General features: G+C 47.6%; 1 protein-coding gene across 1 annotated transcript in view; it reads left to right on the top strand.

Annotated features, from left to right (window-relative positions):
- The window catches only part of UBXN1 (UBX domain protein 1), an 88,421-nt gene that overhangs the window by 32,872 nt on the left and 32,378 nt on the right, over positions 1-23,171 (top strand). The window contains exons 5-9 of the mRNA XM_078660483.1: positions 3,388-3,472; positions 5,949-6,140; positions 6,253-6,304; positions 6,756-6,878; positions 8,700-8,880. Coding sequence (XP_078516609.1) covers positions 3,388-3,472; positions 5,949-6,140; positions 6,253-6,304; positions 6,756-6,878; positions 8,700-8,880 — 633 coding nt within the window. The remainder of the gene's footprint in view (positions 1-3,387; positions 3,473-5,948; positions 6,141-6,252; positions 6,305-6,755; positions 6,879-8,699; positions 8,881-23,171) is intronic.

Genomic DNA, 23,171 nt, shown 5'->3' with positions numbered 1-23,171 from the left:
TGTGGCTGTGTGTGGGTGTGGGTCTGTGTGTTTGTGTGTGGCATTTGCGAGAGATTAAGCTATTGGCATTGTAAATGACAATGCCATTTATTTATCTATTTTCAAAACCAACACAAAAATAAAAATGTTGTCATTTACAATGCCAATAGCTCAAACTTTTTTTTTCTTGGTACAAAGAGAGAGCGCGGAAGGGTAGGAGGAAGATCTAGGACAAAGAGACCACACTACCTCAAAGGTGCCCTGTGTGTAGCCAGAAAATAAATTACCACTTCTTCTCTGATCTAGAGCTGTTTGACTTCTTTTTCTTTCCCCAGTCTCATTTAAAAAAAAAAAAATTCCAGCTACTGTTTATAGGCGCCTTTTTTTATTCCTTGAGTTAGTCAACCTCCATCCCCACCTCTGGAGGTTTTTTTTTATGTCTGACAACAGTCTTTGAAGATCCTCGACTTCAGAGTAAGCTACTGATGGGCTGGTTGTACTACAGAGGGAACAAGTGGCGCTGCACGGAGTGCGACCAACTTCTCCTGCCGAAGGGAGTGCCGTCAGGGAGGATGTCGCTCCATGAGGCTACAGGACGGGGATGATAAAAACCTGGTGCTGGCCATGCCCGGCTGTGCTCTCTCTCCGCTTCATCTGTTACGCGCTGGCTTGGCTCGCTTAGTCGCTGAGACTCCGACTCATGTGTTTGCTACTTCCTCTGCTCTCACAGTTGTACCGTTAAGGCATGGCCCCTCTCTTGTGTCTCCCTTCCGCCGTCTTCAACCAGCGGACGTGGCCGCTCCGGGATGCCGGTTTGAAACTTTCGAGTTCGTATATTCCTCCTGTAATGTACCTTTTGCTACCTCGTGTATTTTGTTTGCTCACAATTGTCACTTTTGCCTCATGTAACTTAACGTCTGCTTTTGTAATTTGTTCACTCGTAATCTTCTCGTGTATCATTTCTGTTTCTATTGTGAAGCGCTGGATTTAGCAGTGTCACTGTTGTGTTATAGAACTCGTCTGCAAGTAATTGCTGTCTGCTGATCTCGTCCAGTAGGGTACAATAGGTCTCACATTTGCGAGAGATTAAGCTATTGGCAATGTAAATGACAATGCCATTTATTTATCTGTTTTCAAAACCAACACATAAATTAAAAAAAATTCATTTGCAATGCCAATAGCTCTAACTTTTGCAAAGGCGAAACCGTTGCATTGTAAATGCTTGTTTTGTATCATTGGCTCACATTTCCTTCGGAAAGAGTCACATGCCTGTGCAGAAGGAAGAAACTGCAGCCAGATATCTCGTGGGAGGGAGACACATTTTGTCTCTCCTGAATTAGTTTGCCTATTAAGTGGTTCACACCCACGGCGAAACCATCTGTGCATCTTTGATTCCACCCCAGAGCCAAGACACCAGCTAAAGACATGTGGGAATTAGGCAGTACCTACGAATTACGGACTTTAATGAGAAACCTAACAACAAGAAAAAAAAGCGCGGAAAGACAATCGCGGCCGCGAAAGTACAATTCCCAGCGTTTACCTTACTGGAGCGAGCAGCGGCGGGCACGATGATTGCAAACAGATGGCACACGATAATTGCAAACCGATGTCGCCGCTGCTCGCTCCCGCAAGGGAAACACCGTACATGCATGAGGGCTCATTGGAAACAGTGCAGAACATGCACGAATTTTCACAAAAGCCGGGAGTGATTCCAAGAGGTCACTCCAAAACATTGCCATTTATAATGCCAATGACTTCAACAAATGCAAGACCAATTGCATTGCCAGTCCAATCAGTCTCGCATTTGTTGAAGTTAGAGCTGTTGCTATTGAAAATCACAATGTTTTTTACTTATGCTTTTTTATACCATTGGCAGTAGTGCTATGCAAAGATAATAACTCCACTGCAAATAAAAAAACAAACGTAAAAAACAATGCTATTTTCAATGCCAACAGCTCTAACTTTAACAAATGCGAGACCTATTGCATTGCAAATGCTTGTTAAATGCGTTCTTGCAGTGCTTGGGCTACTTGCTGTGCATTAGCTCATGCTTGTTTGTGCACAAATGCAAAATTGTAGGCTTCCCCCTCCAAAGTACCTATAACAGTGCAGCAGGGCTGCTGATGGCCTCGCCCTGTTAAAAGCACAGCAATACACAAGCCCTGCTGTGACAACAAATTAAGTGTAATTTGTAATACTGTGGAAGTTTTTATGTTTTAGGCTCTAAAATTGATGTGTTGTGGAAGGTAAATGTCAGAATTTCTTAATTTTTGTTTGTGTATGTTTTTACAAACCATAAATAAAGTATGAATGCTGGTAGTGCCCCATCACAAGTAAAGAATTTCTTTTAGGAAATGTTGGTATCCATTAAAAGGACAGTGTCCCTGTCGATACCGATTTCTTCCTTATGCAATGCTTCCCCTGCGCATCCACCTGCTACCCCAGTACCATCCATCCTCTGTCACTCTCCACCACCTGCAGTCCTTTAAGAAAGAATGTGCCCTTTCAATTTTTTTGTTTTCATTTGCTGATCCAAGTGGCAGCCCCTTATCTTGGATTGCTAAGTAAAGAAAATTGAAAAAATGGCACTCAAGTCTTTCCACTGGCACATGCATGCGTTCTAACACTTGCACTAGTAATAGACTGGACCAGTGCTTAATTTGAGTCGGTGGTTGCCGATGGGGGCCACCAGCACTCGTTTATGGGGTCCAACACTTATTTTTCCTCATCATACATTTCCCGGGAGCAACAAAAGCACCGACCATGGACTTGTGAGCAGTGCTTTGGGCACTAGCCCTCATTATTTGACAGATTAAACACTGGACTGGACTGCCAGTTTTGGCCACCTCACTGCACTTTTTAATGTATTTTTTATGATCATGCATATCGTCAAGAAAAAGCTGAAAGCTGTAGAGCCTGGCCAAAAGGCATCGGTAAAGCCAATAGGTCCATCGGCGAAACCTATTTGCTTTGCCGGTGCTTGTTTAAGTTAGAACCATGGTCACTTTTACTGTGCAGGTGTAAGAGAAAGGAGTGCACAGTTTTTGGCTTTGTCATCCTTTAAGTTTTTCCCTGACCGGTTGCATTTATGGATATAACTGATTTATTTACAACAACAAAAAAGTCTGACGCAATATCTGCGTGACCGAAACAGTATTGATGCGGTTGTTAATGTAGGTATGTTATGTTTTTTTCTTCTTGTCAATATTGTTTTAATTGATTGCCGAAATCTTTCTAATGTGTAGTGTAGCCTGTTCTGTTTTAAATGTGACATTGTAAATGTTATTTGAAATAATTAAAATCTCCTATAAATGGCTTACCTTCTCATTCCTTCTGAAGGGAAGGAGGCAGTGGTGCTCAAAGTTCATATTTTGCGATTCATGTCCCGTCCCTGCTTCTCCTCTCTAGAAACGGAAGCAGGGGGATCAACAGACGAGTCAGCAGATGGAAAAAGGCCACTGACAGAGGCAGAGCGGGAGGAACAAACTAGAAGGTATTCTGTACTGCGCGATGGTTCAGTGAAAGAACACATTGGGCAGGGTTAATTTAGGGATTACAGAACTGCTTTCTGGCTTTTGGACTATTGTGATACATCACCTGTTGATTGTTACGGCTTCCATGAGGATTTACCTTTTCTTTCTCTCTGGTGATAGTGATTTGAGTATTTTTTCAGTAGACTGACTTCAATTAATCGTGCTGGGACATGAAGGTCCATACTTATTTAGGGGGGGCGGGGCGCGTCCAATCATGACTTCTACGCTTGCCTAAAAGTCATCTTCTTGGATACGTGGTTTCATTTAGTTTTTATTTTTTAACTTTTTTAATTAATTCGAAAGTTCGACTTTCTCTTTTTTGTTTTTTTGCTTCAGACCATGGATACCCCAGTGAGTTAGTGGTACAGGGAGTTGAATACTGTTGCATCACAGAAAGACAGCCACACATGGTCTTTACATCCCGCCTATACACGCCACACCAAAACTGCAAAAACAAATGTGTAGCATCAGTGGTCATCTGGTGATTAAAGGATAAAGAACTTCCTAAAAACCGTGCTGCAAGTTGCTATTTTAATAGTCAAAAGCAAATAATGAATTGATGTAGTGGTCCATAGAACTATCTTTCCGCTGCCCATTGCTTCTTAGTATTAGTGGTAGGGTGTGGGTAACTATAGTCCTGTGTTCCTTACGTGATTGGTCTGTTTTCTTTAAGTTTTTGGTGTACATGTTAAACAGAACGAGACCAACAAAAAGAAATGCATGGGTGTCGATAGAAAAACAATGACATTTAAATCTCTGAAGCTCGAAGGTAATAGCAAAAATAGGCAGTTCTTGCTAATTTGTGTTTAAAGACCTTTAAGGAACATTTCTAACAGTTGATTGTGCTGGGACAAGTCCTCTGCACAGCTTAGAAATGCTCTGCTTTCTATCTGATTATTTTCGGATTAACCCCATTAGCAAACTCAACTCAAGTTCATCAAATTCAAAGGAGATGTGTGCACTCTTTATATAATGCGTACGGTGCACGCTGCGCTTTATAAATGTTTTAAATTAGAAATTAAATTAGAATGTGGTTGCAGTATGAGCACCACTATGATGATGGGGTGTGGGAGGGCACTTAAAATGTATCCTTACTTTGAGTGAAGATGGTTGGTGCCCCTTACCCAGGCTGTGTTGTGGTGGCCATGAATTAGTAGTCTGTTTTTTTTTGATTTTCTATTTTTTTATTATAACTTCTACTGTGGGAATAATGCCTGCTCACCCTCCCTACTAAAGTTCCACCCATTCCTGAGGCCAATTGTTTTCATCATGTGTAAGACCTAGGAGGAGGATTCATATTAAATGTGGTTTAGTAGATACGGGGTCAATAGTGGGGTCTAGTTGACCACATCAGTGTTCGCCATAAGACTGTTCATCTCTCCCTGCATGTACTCTTTCCTAAGAAATCATAGGTCTGTGGAGGGTTCTGGCTGACCTGGGTTCAATCTTAACACATAAACTAGTATAAATAGTGGCACCCCTTTGAGTCAATTGTTCATACTCATTTTGACATCCAGTGGACTGTACATAGCAGTAGTGCATGAACGTGATCTCAGGAATTGAACCTTTTCCTGAATAATCCCCTCCCTCTAGACTAGGCCTAAATCAGGAATCTTGCTTGGAGAATTGCTTCTGTGTCATGAGGAGAGCCTCTCTGCCTCCTCGAATAGCTGGATTTCTCCTACCAGCAGGCCTTGCATAAGACTCAGCTGACTAAATAATACGTGGATGAATGAAGTCACAACAGATTGACTATAATCTGGAGTGGAGCCACAATGCTCCTACAGTACAGTTGAACACAAGTAAACGAGAATCAAAATCTGCACCATTTGGTAGTGAAGCTGACATTTCCTTTCTAATATGAACTAGTTTTATATTTTGAACCATTTGCATCTTCGTTAAAACCCATATGGTTCTGGAAATGTCAAGGTTTAAGCTTGATACTGCTAGTAACCATTGGGACCCCTCCAGTAAAGGCCTTACAGAAAGTCTGGAAGAATAGTAGTCTGTCTGTCCGTATTCCACTCCAGCCTTCTTCTTGTGGAGAGGTAATCTTCAGTCAAAGCCCTAGCTTCTCAATATATGCGCATGAATAAAACCCAAAAGTGTGTGACTTTTCATTCCTGTCTGTCGCAAAAGGAAGAAAAAAATCAAACAATCCTTGTTTATGCATTCATTGTGGCAATTCATAACCCTAATTGAGGAAGACAGGCAAATGTTTCATTCTTGTCCCTTTCGTGGGTGAAGCGTAGGTGCAACCCTGTAATGTGCCTGTGGTCCATTACAAATGCCACTCAAGGCAACATTGTACTGCAGTGGCAGCTTCACAGTTGAGTGTAGGATACAAATTGCTAAACCTCAGACATTTTGTCCCTGATCTTATACATGAATTGAATGTGGCTGACCTGACAGAATGTCATATTTTTCAACCAATAGGATGATGGAGCTCATTGCCCAGAAGCAGAAGGAACGTGAGGAACGGGAGAAGCGGGAACAGATTGAGCAGGAGAAGCAACGACGGAAGCAGGGCCAGGAGCTCTCCATGATCCGGCAGAAGATGCAGGAGGATGAGATGAAAAAGCTAGCCGAGGATCGCCGCCGTGAGAAGATGGAGGAGAAGATGGCAAAGTAAGAAGGCCTTGGTGTGTCTTAGCAGCAGGTGCCGGCATCTCTACCGAACCTCAATCCTGGCCTAGGTTATGTGACGGGACCCATTAACTCTCATTTCTTCCTCTCTTAGGCAGCGGGTGCGTGAGAAAATTGAACGAGACAAAGCAGAAAGGGCTAAGAAGGTCAGTCTTTGTGGTCAGGGAGCGTATCTTTAAATACCAAGCGGGTATGGAGATGCAATGACTTGCTTATTTGTGCTAACTCGCATAAAATATTTACTTGTTGACAGTTGTCCTGTAGGGGAGTTCCTACAGGTCAGTCGTGCCTGTAAGTCTGGACAGATCCTCGCAAATGCTATATATTTTAAGTTTATACGTAATATTAAGTACTCTGCTAACTAAATTGTTACTAAACATTTGAAAAATGGGTGGTACTGTTATCTAACTCCATGCCCATTAGTATATTAATCTTGGAGTAAAGGAATTCAAACTTGTGTGTTGTACACAAGATCACTTCAGGCAATACATAAACCCAATCTGCTATATTATTGTTTGTGTTCTCCTTTGGCCTTGGGACTCTCAGTAAGTAAAGTCTAGGTTGCCCTAGTTGATCCATCATTTCTTTTCCTTTCAGTTTGGGGGTGCAGGTGTATCACAGGCATCTCCGCCAGCAGAACCTGTCCCTGCGCCACCAGCGCCTTCCTCCCCCACCCTAGAACCACCAGTCAAGAGAGAGTATGACCAGTGCAGGATACAGGTAAGTGCTGTGCCCAGAAGTGGTTGCACTGAAATGCCTGGGGATTCCAGTACTCTAATATATATTAGCTGTCGTGCAGCACCTTTTCGACTACTGTGTCCCGGTGGATGCCTACTGTGATAAATGCAGGTAAACAAGTGTTTGTTCCATTTATGCTCAAGTTGGTCTATCAAGGCCATTATACTAATAAAATGGTACCACTTCGACCAGGTTCGCAACATAAATTAAGCAACATTAGATCTTAATTATGAAAGCATAAATAAAATGTAAAAAAATACATCTAAACTTTCTCATATCTACACCCTATTCTGGCTAGTGCACAACATTCTGTTACTTTCCCAGAATACTGCATTCCCTTGTGGCTAATCACTTCTGTCCTGTAAACAAAGATACCAGTACAACCAAGCACCATGCATCATCAAAGTTCTTATTTTTAACCAGCCTGGTATTTCTAAACAGAAGATCGAGATAACCTGGGCCCAAAATCTTCTTGTATAGTATACTCCAATTCTACATCTTAGGAAAAAGTGGAACTTGATAACATAGAGCTATGTAGCACACTTTCCAGCACTGCTATTAAATTAGATTGCTTATGCAAATGTAAGGCAAGGGTTTACATGTACACTTATAATTATTATGCAAACTATGCATTTCTAAACAAAGTGTCATTTAGAAAGTAAAATGCTGCAGGTTTTTGCAGCCCCCTCTTTCTTTAAATGCTGAATTTTAACATATTTGTAAAGTGCACGCCACACATGGGTATATTGGTGCTGGGAAATAGTAGTTTTTAACCTAATTCAGTGGCACTCATGTTTTTTTCGACGTCTGCCAGATGAAAGGATAAATGGACTTGTCGCTATTGGTACGTCTAACCATGAGGTCATACAGAAATTGCTGCAGTTGATGCATTAGTCTACTGAGCAGTAGGACTTCAGATTTCTCAACTGACTCTTCCTTCTCATGAGTTATTGATAGAGCGACAAACCCCATCTGCACCCTGTCAGAGGCTGGAAGCTACGGACTTTGGAAATCATGAGGCTAGCAAAACTGTTAAAGATGTCTCTAGGCCATACCTAAACAAGCATTTGCAATGCAATTGGTCTTGCCTCTTGGACCTTAAATGTATTTGGCAATGCAGCACATTAACCTGGGTGCTGAAACATCTAATGTTATTTAACATGGAGGGTAAATAAGCACCAAACTGCGTGACACGCCAGGTATGGGAACACATGGTGAGAAATATTGCCTTTCAGCGGGAAGTGGTATAGTCTAAAGCTCTGTTTTTAATATAAAATCCGTGCCTTCGGTGGTCATATCACTGAAAATACAAGATTTGAAAAAAATATTATTGTCAAAGGGTGCTCCTGTAAGGCAATTTCTCTGGACTGGAAACTAGAGAATGCTAAAGAGATTCTGGTATTTTACTGACCTTTGCTGGTTGTTTTCTATCAAGAAAGTTAAATAGTGTCAGTTTTACAGAAAAAACTTCCCTAAGCGGAAGCAGCCAAGTCCTAGGGCTGATCTCCAGATCCTACAAAGTACAGACATAAAAGTATATACTAAAGTATATACAAGTCGTCTCGAATGCTCGACCTAAAAAATGTCAGTATGAAGAAGCATGGAGCTGTTGTGTGGTTCTAGTGTTAAAACTGGGGAACAGCATTGGAACAGCTGGTGTTGCTCTGCAGCAGAAATTAGGTGAATAAGTGGAGCACTTGGTTTATGCTTGTTCCAGTCCCGGAAGTGCGAGGAGCGCGTTGTAATGTGTGGCAAGCACGTGATCTCTGTATACATCATCTGCGTTCTGTCGTCTGCTCGCAGGTGCGACTCCTCGATGGCAGTTCTCTCACTCAGACCTTCCGAGCGAAGGAGCAGTTGGCTGCTGTGCGGCTGTACGTGGAGCTTCATCGTCAGGACAGCGCAGACCCGTTCATCCTCCTGACCAGCTTCCCTCGCCGGGTCTTTACAGAGGACGACATGGAGAAGCCCCTTCAGGAACTGGGTAAGAGTGTCCACTAAGTCAAATGACCGTATTACACCCACTACAAGGACCTAATTAATATATTACAAGGTACAGATAATGTGTACGTGATAGATAATAGGGTTAGGTAGTAGATATAAAGGTAAAAAAATATGCTTGCTAACACAATATAGTTCAATGTGATGTACTGGATGCCATCATATTGGCGGTTGTTAATATTGACCTTGATGCAGTGCTGTTCTACCCTATCTGCCATGGTCGGCATCATGCTTGTCACGGTTCCTCCCTCTGGGTTTTCGTTCTGTAGGGGTGCTGGGCACCCCTACAGCCATACCCTGCTCTACAATCCATTCGTCATCAGAGCTGTATTCCAGTAGGGAAGCATGGCTACACTTTGCATACCTTGACTTTGCAGTGCATGGCTCAGTTGCAGTCAGTGTGAGTACGGCTTAAGAAGTAAAGTTAGGGTGATTTGTTTCTCGATGAGTTGAAGACATCGCTCATCCAGTAAGCTCTCATCCTTCTCAGCGCCTCTCAGCATCTCCTCGTATTAAAGTAAGACTCACACTATTTTTCCCAGACTTGCGGGTGGAAAAGTTGGAAGGGACCTGGACTAATCCTTGACCAATTGTTAGGACTTTCCTCGCTTTCCTAGTAGTCGGTAGTTACTGGGCACTATCCTAGGTGTGCTCTGTTTACCATTCCTGTTCCCTAATGTATTCTATTTGAGTAACCTTACGGCGGTTAGCAGTCAAGGCTTACTTTTTCAGGTTGTAGTGGTTAGCAACTCGGATACTATATGAAAGTAAATAGCACTCAATGGCATTAATGTCTAGTCAGTGCACATACTTCACAGAAGAATATGCCTTTTAAGTACGAAAATAGAAGAGTTAAAATAAAGCATACAAAAACCTGCAAGGTACTAGCACCTTTTGGGTTCAGCATACTATTGCATACAGGAAGACTTGAATCTTCGTGACTCCTTGGGCTTTATTTTTTTCATAGATTGTTCCTCTGAAATATTACAATTTGTGATACAGATGCAAAATACAGTAATTCTCACCAAGTCATTGAAAGTGGCCCCCTATTTCTCACAATAGGTTCTGATGCAGGATTTGGCTCAGCGTTCCAAAAACATGCCAGCAGAGGGTCTATCACCCCCCAAAACTGGATGAGACCCATTCTAAGATAGATGTGGACGATGTAAGATCCTATTGGGCCCAGTCCAAGTCTCTGGTTCAGTTAACTGGACACAGGGCATGGTTGGGACACTGTAGTGTCCACTTGGGGATCCTAACTGGATCCAAGTATTTGAACATTTTGTTTCATGAGGGCTACCACCTCTACTCTATCCCCTGTTATGACCTCACTTTAGGGGTCAGCCTTTCATGAAATGGTGGCCATGGTCAATATTTTCACTGAGACGGGGGCACACATATTTCCAAGAGCACCCAATGCACCACAAAGGCTCCACTAGTACTAACTGGGAATTGAACCTGAAAGGTAGAGTCCCATTAGTGTTACTCAAGACAGTTTCTCTGGATTCATAAGGTGTAGAAAGATCATTACAGTAGGTTCGAGGCATGTGGGCTGCTAAATTCATATCTTTTGCATTAGATCGCCGCCTAGTGTTGGGTCCGGATGATCGCACATTGTTGTCCTGGAAGAGTCTTCGAAGTATCCTGAGATAGGTGGCTCCTCCCCTGGACTACAGTGCGCATGGGCATCGGCTCCATCCCCAGATTGTTTTTTTCCGCCATTGGGTTCGGATGCGGTCTCGACGTCTCTCTGTCGGAACCGAGAAAACTAGCTTTTTTACGGCCAAAAGGCCTTAGTTTCATTACGTCGGTATTGTTTGCGTACGGTCTCGAGTTCTTCCGCCTCTTTGAGTCGGAATCTGCGGAGTCGTATCACTCTTCGGACATCGAGGCCTTCTCATCGCAACACGACAGAAACTTTTCATCATGGAGCGGAGCCCGTTTAAATACTGTCCCGTCTGTGGGTCCAAATACCCACATATCGACGTGCACCCGGTCTGTAACAAATGCCTCTCGCCAGACCATAACGAAGAGAACTGCATGGCCTGCTCCAGATTCAGGTCAAAGAAGACGCTCAAGCTTCGGCGCGCGGTGCGCCTTGAGGCCAGACAAGCGGCCCCGGCTCCAGAGAACATCTTCGGCGACCAGGAAGAAGAGGGCCGAAGCCATCATCTTGAAATCTCGCCGCCCGCGACGGAGGTCGAGGCGGATCCGGAAGACGACGACGGAGTCGTGGATCAAGGCCTTGAATACGTCGACGAGGTAGGGGACGTCGAAGAAGTTTATGGGGCCGCGGAAGATAGCTCTGGGGATGAGCTATGCCCCGAAGGTTACGCGGATCAGGCTCGGGTCACGGGATCGCCACTCGGCCTTACCCAAGACCCCGTACCGCAAGCCACGACCCCGCCTTCAGGCCCGGCCACGGACATACTTGCTACGCAGCCCGTATCGAAACCGAAACCGAAACCAACGGTATCGACAACACCTAAAATGGCCGACCCCAAAACGAAACCGAAACTAACGGATTCGAGTGCACCTAAGATGGCGGTCGTTCCACCAAAAACCCCCAAAGCCTGCTACCTCATCGACTCCGTCGGCCTCCAGTCCACAGAAGTCGAAGAAAACTGTCGATTCGACAGTGCCGAAGTCGTCAGCGGAGGAGGTATCCTCTAAGAAGGTCGTCCGGCACGGGTCGACCGGGACGACGCCGTCAAAGTCCGCCAAAGCCAGCGACAAGACTCCGGTACCGACTGGGACGTCGTTAGTCGGACGCGTGGTTGACACGGAGCCTGCCAGACCCCACGGATCGAAGAGCGGAAGCTCAACACATCGGTCCAAGGACTCGGTGTCTACGGCTGCAGCATCGACGTCTAAGACTCCGAAGGGCCCACAAGACGTCGGATCCGACGGCAAGGAGAAGGCCTCTTCGTCGGTGCCAAGTGCTGCTGTGAGTGACGCATCCCTCATCGCCACTTCACTCCAGAGAATTCGGGATAAGGCCTCTACGACGTCGGCTCCGGCGCCGTCGCACCAGAAGCCGATGGACGTGCCGGCAAAGCCTGCTAGCAAACTTCTCTTCCTTCTGCCGCCAAAGGAGGCACCAAAGGCCTTTACGCCAAAGTCGGCGCAAAAGACATCGGACTCATCCGCGTCTGCTGGAGTATCGGGTCGACAACTCGACTCAGGAGACGATTCTGAGCGTTTTATCGACGCAGACACGGGCAAGTTGACCCTTTACAAGAGGAAGATCACTTCACAACCAGTGGACTCCTATGTTATACCACTGAAGAAGAAAAGGCTTGCACAGGACGCTCCAGTCCTGATTGAACCTATCCAGCCTCCTCCTAGAAGGAGTCCAACTCCTTCCCCCGACCACTCTGAGGGAGAGGAATATGGACAAGATGACCAGTACACTTTCCCGATCAATGAACCCGATGCACAGCAGGATTCCTATGGTGACATAGGTGACCAAGGAATACAGAATGTGGGGCAGGACCCACAGCCTTCCAGTGCACATGCATCCCCAACAGAAGACTCTGCAGGATTTCATGCACTCATTGAACGGGCAGCTGCTAATCATGATGTAGACATGCATGCTGACCCAGTGGAAGAAGATTTTCTGTTTGACACTTTTTCAGTCTCCGAAAGGACAGTAAAGACACTGCCTATGCTCAAAGGTGTCCTTAAGCATGCGGCGGACATCTTTAAAGAACCTACCAGGGCGAGGGTGGTCAATCCACGCATCGAGAAGAAATACAGACCTGCACCTGCAGACCCTGCTTACATTAGGGGACAGTTGCCACTAGACTCTCTTGTGGTCGCAAATGCCCGCAAAAGGGCAAACTCCCAGACGACGGGTGAAGCTCCTCCCCAGACAAGCAGTCTAAAGTGCTTGAGGCAGGGGGCAAAAGAGTAGCTGCGCAGGCTGCCAATTTCTGGCGTATTGCGAATACACAGGCGCTATTGGCACGTTATGATAGGGCGCATTACGACACCCTAGAGCAAGTCTTACAACACCTGCCTTCGCAGTTTCAAGAGGGTACCAAACTGCTTATAGAAGAGGGTAAACTCATCTCCAATGCAGCCATAAAGTGTGCACTTGATGCCGCGGACACAGCAGCTCGGGCTATTAACACTAGCGTCATGCTGAGACGACAAGCGTGGCTACGCATATCAGGTTTTAAACCAGACATTCAAACGACCATACTCAATCAGCCCGTCAATCCTGATAGACTGTTTGGTCCTGATGTTGACACCACCCTCGAAAAGATTAAGAAAGACAACGAAACTGCTAAGTCTATGGGGGCCCTTCAATCACAACAATTCCGGGGCAACACTTTTCGTCGCTCAGGTGCACGTGGAGTCACCAGAGGACAGATGGGTCAACAATCAACGTTCACTAGAGGTGGAGCGCAGTCCTCGTACCCCAAGCAGAATAAAGGGGGTTATCGAGGAAACAGCAACAGAGGACGTGGCAGAGGAAACAACAACTCCCGTTCCTCTGCCCCAAACAAACAGTGACTCTCTGTCACTGCCCCCCGACCATTTAACACCTGTCGGGGGGAGACTCCAGCAGTTCCTGCCAGTCTGGACACACATCACCACAGACAGGTGGGTGCGACAACTTGTCCAGTACGGTTATTGTCTAGAGTTAAAGTCCACTCCACCCAACATTCCACCAAGGCAACGGCCTATGTCCGCAGAGCACTTGCACTTATTGCAGCAAGAAGTAGTGGTGATGCTGCAAAAAGGCGCAATCGAGCTTGTGCCGGTGGAAGAGGAAGGCACAGGGGTATATTCCCTGTACTTCCTTATTCCAAAGAAGGACGGATCTCTCAGACCCATTCTAGATCTGCGTCCCCTCAACCTGTATATACTGTCAGAACATTTCCATATGCTTACACTGCAACAGATTCTTCCCTTGTTAAACCAAGGGGACTTCTTAGCAACCTTAGACCTCAAGGATGCTTATTTCCACATACCACTACACCCGTCCCACAGAAAATACCTCAGGTTCACTATCCAAGGCAAGCATTATCAGTTCAAAGTCCTACCCTTTGGAGTGACCACCGCCCCAAGAGTGTTTACCAAGTGTCTGGCGACGGTAGCGGCGCACCTCAGGAGGCAGAACATCCATGTCTACCCCTACCTGGACGACTGGCTCGTTCAAGCCAAGTCGGAACAACAGTGCGCCGCGGACATGTCGACTACCATTCACCTCCTTCACAATCTGGGCTTCTCGCTGAACTACCCAAAGTCGCACCTTCAGCCGGCCCATGTCCGGCAGTTTCTGGGCGCGACGATCAATGCCCTGACGGCCATGGCTCAGCCAAACCAGGTCAGGATAGACAGCATGCAGTCTCTAATCCAAAAGTTCAAACCACAACACTCGCTTCCAGCGAGAGTGTTCATGCAGTTGATTGGCATGATGGCCTCCTGCATCTTCATAGTCCCTCACGCACGGTTACATATGCGTCCGCTCCAGGAGTGCTTAGCAAATCAGTGGACTCGGGCTCAGGGACAATTGACAGACCTAGTGTTGGTTACCAGTCGGGCGTACAACTCTCTGCATTGGTGGAATCCACACAACCTTTGCAAGGGCCGACTGTTCCAAGAGCCAGTGCCACAGATTATCCTGACGACGGACGCATCTCTCCAGGGATGGGGAGCTCATCTGCTCACTTACACAGTGCAGGGACTATGGACGACGCAGCAACAGAAGATGCACATCAACTATCTGGAACTGATGGCAATCTTCATGGCGCTCAAGTCCTTCAATGTACATCTGTGCAACAAAATAGTGTTAGTCCGGACGGACAACATGACAGCGATGTACTACATTCAAAAGCAGGGGGGCACCCACTCGCCACAGCTGTCTCATCTGGCTCAGAGCATGTGGAAGTGGGCCATTCAGAGGAACATTTTCCTCATGGCAGAACACCTCCCCGGCAAGGACAATCAGATGGCGGATCTGCTCAGCAGATACAGCCATCAAATGCACGAGTGGGAGTTACACCCATCAGTACTCCGCCCGTACTTCCAGCAGTGGGGTCATCCGGAGATAGACCTGTTTGCCACAAACGAAAACGCAAAATGCCAACACTTTGCCGCCAGGTTCCCTCACCCACAGTCGCAGGGGAATGCGATATGGATGAACTGGTCAGGCAAATTTGCATACGCTTTTCCACCAGCCCCTCTGATACCGCTGGTGGCAAGAAAACTAAGGCAGCACTCGATGACACTCATCCTAGTTACTCCAACGTGGGCACGCCAAGCATGGTACACCACGTTTCTGGAACTCTCGGTGGTGCCGCATCAAAGGCTGCGCCTAACGCCCAGGCTTTTGACGCAGAACCATGGAGACATTCAGCATCCAGATCCGCAACAGCTCAACCTGGCGATCTGGCTCCTGAAGTCCTAGAGTTTGGCTACCTTCACCTACCTCCGGAATGCATGGACATCATCAAGGTGGCAAGGAAGCCGACTAACAGAGCATGCTATGCTGCAAAATGGAAGCGTTTCGTCCTTCACTGTACAGCCAATAACATAAACCCGCTAGATGCATCTATCCCTAACATCATTTGCTATCTGTTACATCTTTATAAGTGCAATCTAGCCTACACTTCCATTCGGATACATCTATCCGCCATAGCAGCTTATCTTCAGAACAGGCAACATCTCTCTGTCTTCAGAGTGCCTGCCATTAAAGCCTTCCTTGAAGGTCTGAAACGAGTCATTCCCCCAAGAACACCGCCAGCTCCGGTGTGGAACCTCAATGTGGTCCTCACCAGGCTGATGGGACCACCTTTTGAGCCACTACACTCGTGTGAACTCCAGTTCCTAACGTGGAAAGTAGCTTTCCTTATTGCTATTACGTCACTGAGACGTGTCAGTGAGCTGCAAGCGACACAATCCAAGAGCCATTCATACAAATTCATCCAAATAGGGTGGTACTACGTACTAACCCCAAATTCCTTCCGAAGGTGGTGTCACAGTTTCATCTCAACCAAACTATTGACTTGCCTGCATTCTTCCAAAACCCACAAACAGTGGCGGAAAGAATGCTCCATACTTTGGATGTTAAGAGGGCGTTGATGTACTATATTGACAGGACACAACACTTTAGGAATACAAAACAACTTTTTGTTGCCTTCTCGCCACAGCACAAGGGCAACCCTATTTCCAAAGCAGGAATAGCCAGATGGATTGTTAAGTGCATCCAGATCTGCTATCAAAAGGCTAAACGCACCTTAACAATACCCCCAAGGGCGCACTCCACACGCAAATTGGGGGCATCCATGGCTTTCCTGGGGAACATTCCTTTAGAGGACATCTGTAGAGCAGCCACATGGGTTACACCACATACCTTTACAAAACACTACTGTGTTGATGTGCATTCCAAACAGCAGGCAGCTGTTGGGCAGGCTGTTCTCAAGACACTCTTTCAAGTTTCTGCAGCTGGCACAGGCAACCGCCGCTAACGGAGGGACTGCTGTATATTCTATGCAAAAGATATGAATTTAGCAGCCCACATGCCTCGAACTGAATATGCTACTTACCAGTATGCATCTGTTCTTGGCATGTAGGGCTGCTAACATTCATATCGCCCACCCTCCTCCCCGGTGCCTGTCGCAGCTGCAGACATATTCTTGCATTCAATCATTAGCATGGACATCCTTTACACTTTACACTCCATCTCTGCCACAATGGCTAAAAACAATCTGGGGATGGAGCCGATGCCCATGCGCACTGTAGTCCAGGGGAGGAGCCACCTATCTCAGGATACTTCGAAGACTCTTCCAGGACAACAATGTGCGATCATCCGGACCCAACACTAGGCGGCAATCTAATGCAAAAGATATGAATGTTAGCAGCCCTACATGCCAAGAACAGATGCATACTGGTAAGTAGCATATTCATTACTGAATTAGCATGACCACCTCCAACCTATGCAACCAAACGCCACGCCAGGTGTGCAATTGTACAAGACCTCTTGGCCTCTCGGAGACTAAACAGAACCGGTGCAGATTGCCTGCCTAGTGCTGAGTGGATTGTGACTTGCAAGCTCCACCACCTTATTACTGCAGTTCCACAGTCTAGATTATATTGATATTAGACTTTGACGAGCAACTGAAGGCTCAAACTAGGTTTGAGCCAGACGTCGATCCTAGCTCAGCTAAAGGTCCTCTTGGACACTTGCACCAAAAACAAGCCTGCAACCCATGCTGTGTCATGCCCCAGACAGAGAAAGAGATACTAATCTAGCGCCTGAATTGCATTATGTGAAACTAGAAAACTTGTGATCAATCCTGGCTTCCCTTCGTGATCAAATAGTAAAATTCTGTGCAAATATTTTATTTCACCGAGCCCCCTTTTTCTTCGTCATCACGTGAGAGCGCAAATTCAAATATGTGAGTTTAGGATGTGCGCTGTACTTAAATCTCTTGTGTTTGATAGAATAGACTATAATGTTTATTCACAGATAATCCGAATCTAGGTCACCTATAGGATGTACGTAACAACTGATTCTTCCTTTACTTCACTCATGACTTTGTCAGGTTAGGGGGTGGTAAACGAACGCTTCATTCATGTTTAAAAATTATCACTTGTATTAATGCCTCTGTGCTGTCATGTAAACTGCTGTACTAAGTTGAAACACTTCTGGATGTTTAGGAAATGCACTTTTTCTAATTTTGAAGAGACTTTATAATAGTTTATATGGTGTGTTCGAGGCATGTGGGCTGCTAAATTCATATCTATTGCATAGATCGCCGCCTAGTGTTGGGTCCGGATGATTGCACATTGTTGTCCTGGAAGAGTCTTCGAAGTATCACGAGATAGGTGGCTCCTCCCCTGGACTACAGTGCGCATGGGCATCGACTCCATCCCCAGATTGTTTTTTTCCGCCATTGGGTTCGGATGTGATTTCGACGTCTCCTGTCGGAATCGGTAAAATACTGTTCTCTGAAGGCCAAAAGGCTTTCTAACCTCGTCGGTATTGTTGGCGCTCGGTTCTCGTGTATACTCCAACTCTTCGAGTCGGTTTTCTGGGGAGTCGCGTGACTCTTCGGTCATCGAGGCCCTTCGGCGCAGCAAGACCCCGACGAAACTACAATGGAACGAAGTCCGTTCAAAAAGTGTCCCGTGTGCGGTTCGAAGTACCCACACATCGACGTGCATCCTGTATGCAACAAGTGCCTGTCGCCGGACCACAACGAGGCCAACTGTATGGCCTGTTCGAGGTTCAGGTCGAAGAAGACGCTGAAGATTCGACGCGTGGCGCGCCTCGAGGCCCAGTGATCGGCACCGGCACCTGTGGACATCTTCAACGACCCCGAAGCAGACGAGCAAGAGCTTCAGCTTCAGATCTCGCCTCCGTCGGCGGAGGTCGAGGCCGACTACGGTGACGCCGTTGAGGACCTGGACGTAGACGACTACGTCGAGGAGGTAGGGGACGACGAGGAAGTTTATGGGGCCACGGAAGATAGCTCGGAGGAAGAGCTATGCCCCGTCCGTACAATAACTAAGGCTCAGGTCACGGGATCGCCACTCGGCCTTACCCACGACCCTCAACCTAAGTCCTCGGCCCCGCCTTCTGGCCCGGCTACAGACATTTCGGCGGAGCCTCCGTTACAGAAACCGAAACCGGAACCATCGGCTTCGACTTCTTCTAAAATGGCCGACACGCCATCGAAACCGAAGACGGCAGAGACAACTTCGACACCGTCGTCTTCGGAGGCTTCGAAGCCAAAAAAGGCGGTTGAACACGAAACGGCACCCAAAGGGGCCAAGGAGGCCGGCTCGAAGAAGGTCGTCGAGCATGTGTCGAGTAAGGTGGTGGAGTCGACGTCGAAAAAGACTGTCGAAAAACCTTCAACCAAGACTACCGCGCCTACAGGCAAACGGCCAGTCGAAGTGGCGTCGGCTAAGGCCGCCGAGCCAAAGTCTGGAACCACGTCGCAAAGGGAAAAATCTGTCGATCCGAAGCTGGCAGAGTCCACGCCTAAGGCCAAGACGGTGGACCGAACCCTTGCCGTCGAGGGTGCGTCCGCGCACAAACAGCAGTCGTTGACGCTCGGATCATCACCTGGTGGTGGATCAAGGCCCTCGGTCGGATCGACGAAGCCGTCCGCTTCTTTTACTAAGCAGGTCGCGGACTCCCTGAAGCGAATACGGGACAAGACGTCGGAGCCGAAACCACACTCCGTACCAACTACGACAGTTCCCCCGAAGGAGACTTCCACGCCGATCCTCTATACTCTGCCGCCGAAAGTGGCGCCGAAGGCTTTCGCACCTCGTGCAGTGCCCGATGACTCGGAGGGGCTGCGGCAGACTCAGCGTAGTGGAAGCTCTGCTCGACCACTTTCGAAGGACGACGAATCGGAGCATTTTATCGACGCCGACACGGGAAAATTAATGCTCTACAAGAGAAAAATTACATCCCAGCCGGTGGACTCCTATGTAATCCCTCTAAACAAGAAAAGGCCTGCACCAGACACTCCAGAGCTTGTGGAACCCATTCCTCAACAGCCTAGAAGGAGCCCAACACCTTCACCCACTTACTCAGATGGGGATGGCAATGAACAGGATGAGGAGTATAACTTCCCTGCCAATAATGACCCTGATGAGCAGCAGGACTCCTGGATAGACACTGGTGACCAGGGTGACCAACAGGTGGTTAGTGACCCACAGCTTTATGGAATAAAGGCTTCTCCTACTGAAGACTCAGCGGCATTTAATGCCTTAATCGAACGGGCGGCCGCAAATCACAAGGTGGAGATGCATGCCGACCCTGTGGAAGTTGACTTTTTGTTCGATACATTCTCTGCATCGGAAAAGACTGTAAAATCACTGCCAATGCTTAAAGGGGTTCTCAAACATGCTACTGACATTTTCATGGAACCCACCAGGGCACGGGTGGTCAACCCACGGATAGAAAAGAAATACAGACCGGCACCTGGGGACCCTGCTTATATACGGGGCCAGTTGCCTCTAGACTCTTTGGTCGTCTCCAATGCCCGCAAGAGGGCGAATTCACAGACAACGGGTGAAGCTCCTCCCCCGGACAAAGAGTCGAAAGTGCTGGAGGCAGGGGGCAAAAGGGTAGCAGCGCAGGCAGCAAACATATGGCGCATATCCAATACACAAGCCCTATTAGCCAGGTATGATAGGGCGCACTATGTCACCTTAGAGAAGCTCTTACAACACCTTCCTGAACAGTTTAAAGAAGGAGCTGAGTTGCTGATACAAGAGGGCAAGCTCATTTCTAACGCTGCGATTAAATGTGCGCTAGACGTGGCAGATACAGCAGCAAGAGCAGTCAACACAAGTGTTATGTTAAGGCGTCAAGCATGGCTCCGCATCTCGGGGTTCAAACCAGAAATACAGACCACTATCCTCAACCAGCCCGTCAATCCAGACCGACTGTTTGGGCCGGAGGTTGACACCACACTCGAGAAGATCAAAAAAGATACTGAGACGGCTAAGTCCATGGGGGCGCTTCAGTCTCAGCAATTCAGAGGAAACACTTTTCGTCGCTCAGGTGCGCGGGGTACTACCAGAGGCCACTTGGCACAGCAGTCACATTTCGGCAGGGGCGGCGCCCAAGCCTCGTACCCGAAACAGAATAGAGGTGGTTACAGAGGCAACAGCGCCAGAGGCAAAGGCAACAATAGTTCCCGCTCCTCTGCTGCCAACAAACAGTGACTCTCTGTCCCTTCCCCCCGACCATCCAACACCTGTCGGGGGGAGACTCCAGCAGTTCCTGCCAGTCTGGACGTCCATCACCACAGACAGGTGGGTGAGGAAACTTATCCAGTTCGGTTATTGTTTAGAGTTGACGTCCACTCCACCCAACATACCCCCAAGACAACGACCTATGTCAGCAGAGCACTTGCACTTATTGCAGCAAGAGGTTCTTGTAATGCTGCAAAAAGGCGCAATAGAGCTCGTGCCGGTGGAGGAAGAAGGCACAGGGGTTTATTCCCTGTACTTCTTAATCCCAAAGAAGGACGGCTCGCTCAGGCCCATTCTGGACCTACGCCCCCTCAACCTGTACATCCTCTCAGAACACTTCCACATGTTAACACTGCAGCAGGTTCTTCCACTGTTAAACCAGGGAGACTTCCTCGCAACCTTGGACCTCAAGGACGCTTACTTTCACATACCACTCCACCCATCCCACAGAAAGTACCTCAGGTTCACCATACAAAACAAGCATTACCAGTTCAAGGTCCTACCCTTCGGAGTGACCACTGCCCCCAGGGTGTTCACAAAGTGTCTGGCGACTGTAGCGGCGCACCTCAGGAGACAAAACATACATGTCTACCCTTACCTAGACGACTGGCTCGTTCAAGCAAAGTCGGAACAGCAGTGCGCCGTGGACATGTCCCACACAATTCACCTCCTTCACAGTCTGGGGTTCTCACTGAACTATCCCAAGTCGCACCTTCAGCCAGCCCATGTGCGGCAGTACCTAGGCGCGACAATAAATACTTTGACTGCTACAGCTCAGCCGAACCAGGTGAGGATCGACAACATCCAGTCGCTCATCCAAAGGTTCAGACCGCAACAATCTCTCCCAGCGAGAGTGTTTATGCAGTTGATAGGCATGATGGCCTCCTGCATCTTCATAGTCCCGCACGCGTGGTTGCATATGCGTCCGCTCCAAGAATGCTTAGCGCGTCAGTGGACACAGTCTCACGGACAATTGAAAGACCTAGTGTTGGTGACCGGTCGGGCATACAGCTCTCTGCATTGGTGGAACCCACACAACCTTTGCAAGGGCCGACCGTTCCGAGAGCCTGTGCCGCAGATCATCATGACGACTGACGCTTCTCTCCAGGGTTGGGGAGCTCATGTGCTCCACTACACGGTGCAGGGGCTGTGGACTACACAGCAGAAGAAGATGCACATCAACTATCTAGAATTGATGGCAATCTTCATGGCACTCAAGTCCTTCAAGGTACATCTGTGCAACAAAGTCGTGTTGATCCGGACGGACAACATGACTGCCATGTACTATATCCAGAAGCAGGGGGGTACGCACTCTCCACAGCTGTCTCATCTGGCTCAGAGCATGTGGAAGTGGGCCATTCAGAGGAACATTTTCCTCATGGCGGAACACCTCCCAGGCAAGGACAATCAGATGGCGGATTTGCTCAGCAGGTACAGCTACCAGATGCACGAGTGGGAGTTACATCCATCAGTACTCCGCCCGTACTTTCAGCAGTGGGGTCATCCAGAGATAGACCTGTTTGCCACAAGGGAAAACGCAAAATGCCAAAGCTTTGCCGCCAGGTTCCCTCACCCACCGTCGCAGGGCAATGCGATATGGATGAACTGGTCAGGCAGATTTGCGTACGCTTTTCCCCCAGCACCTCTAATACCGCTGGTGGCAAGAAAGCTAAAGCAACACTCGATGACGCTCGTCCTGGTTGCTCCAACGTGGGCACGCCAACCATGGTACACCACGTTTCTAGAACTCTCCGTGGTACCGCATCAAAGGCTGCACCTCACACCCAGACTTTTGACGCAGAACCATGGCGACATTCAGCATCCAGATCCGCACCAGCTCAATCTGGCGATCTGGCTCCTGAGGTCTTAGAGTTTGGCTACCTTAACCTGCCTCCAAAATGCATGGACATCATCAGGGAGGCACGGAAGCCCACTACAAGAGCTTGCTATGCAGCAAAATGGAAGCGGTTTGTCATTTATTGTACAGCACATAACATAAACCCACTAGATGCCTCCATTCCTAACATCATCTGCTATTTGTTGCATCTTTACAAATGCAATCTAGCGTACGCTTCCATTAGGATACACTTATCCGCCATAGCGGCTTATCTTCAAAACAGGCAGCATCTCTCTGTTTTCAGGGTGCCTGCCATTAAAGCTTTTCTAGAAGGGCTGAAGCGGGTCATTCCTCCCAGGACCCCACCCGCTCCAGTGTGGAATCTCAACGTGGTCCTCACTAGGTTGATGGGCCCGCCTTTTGAGCCTCTACATTCGTGTGAGGTTCAGTTCTTGACATGGAAAGTGGCTTTCCTCATTGCTATCACGTCTCTCAGACGTGTTAGTGAGCTACAAGCGCTCACAATTCAAGAGCCATTTATTCAAGTCCATTCAAACAGGGTGGTGCTCCGCACTAACCCCAAGTTCCTTCCAAAGGTGGTGTCACAGTTTCATGTCAATCAGACGATTGAACTGCCCGCATTCTTTCCAAACCCAGAAACAGTAGCGGAAAGAATGCTCCACACGCTGGATGTTAAAAGG

Source organism: Lissotriton helveticus, chromosome 9, assembly GCF_964261635.1.
Source record: "Lissotriton helveticus chromosome 9, aLisHel1.1, whole genome shotgun sequence".
NCBI lineage: Eukaryota > Metazoa > Chordata > Amphibia > Caudata > Salamandridae > Lissotriton > Lissotriton helveticus.
Note: the sequence above shows the minus strand (reverse complement) of the source record. Positions and strands in the feature narration are given on the sequence as shown.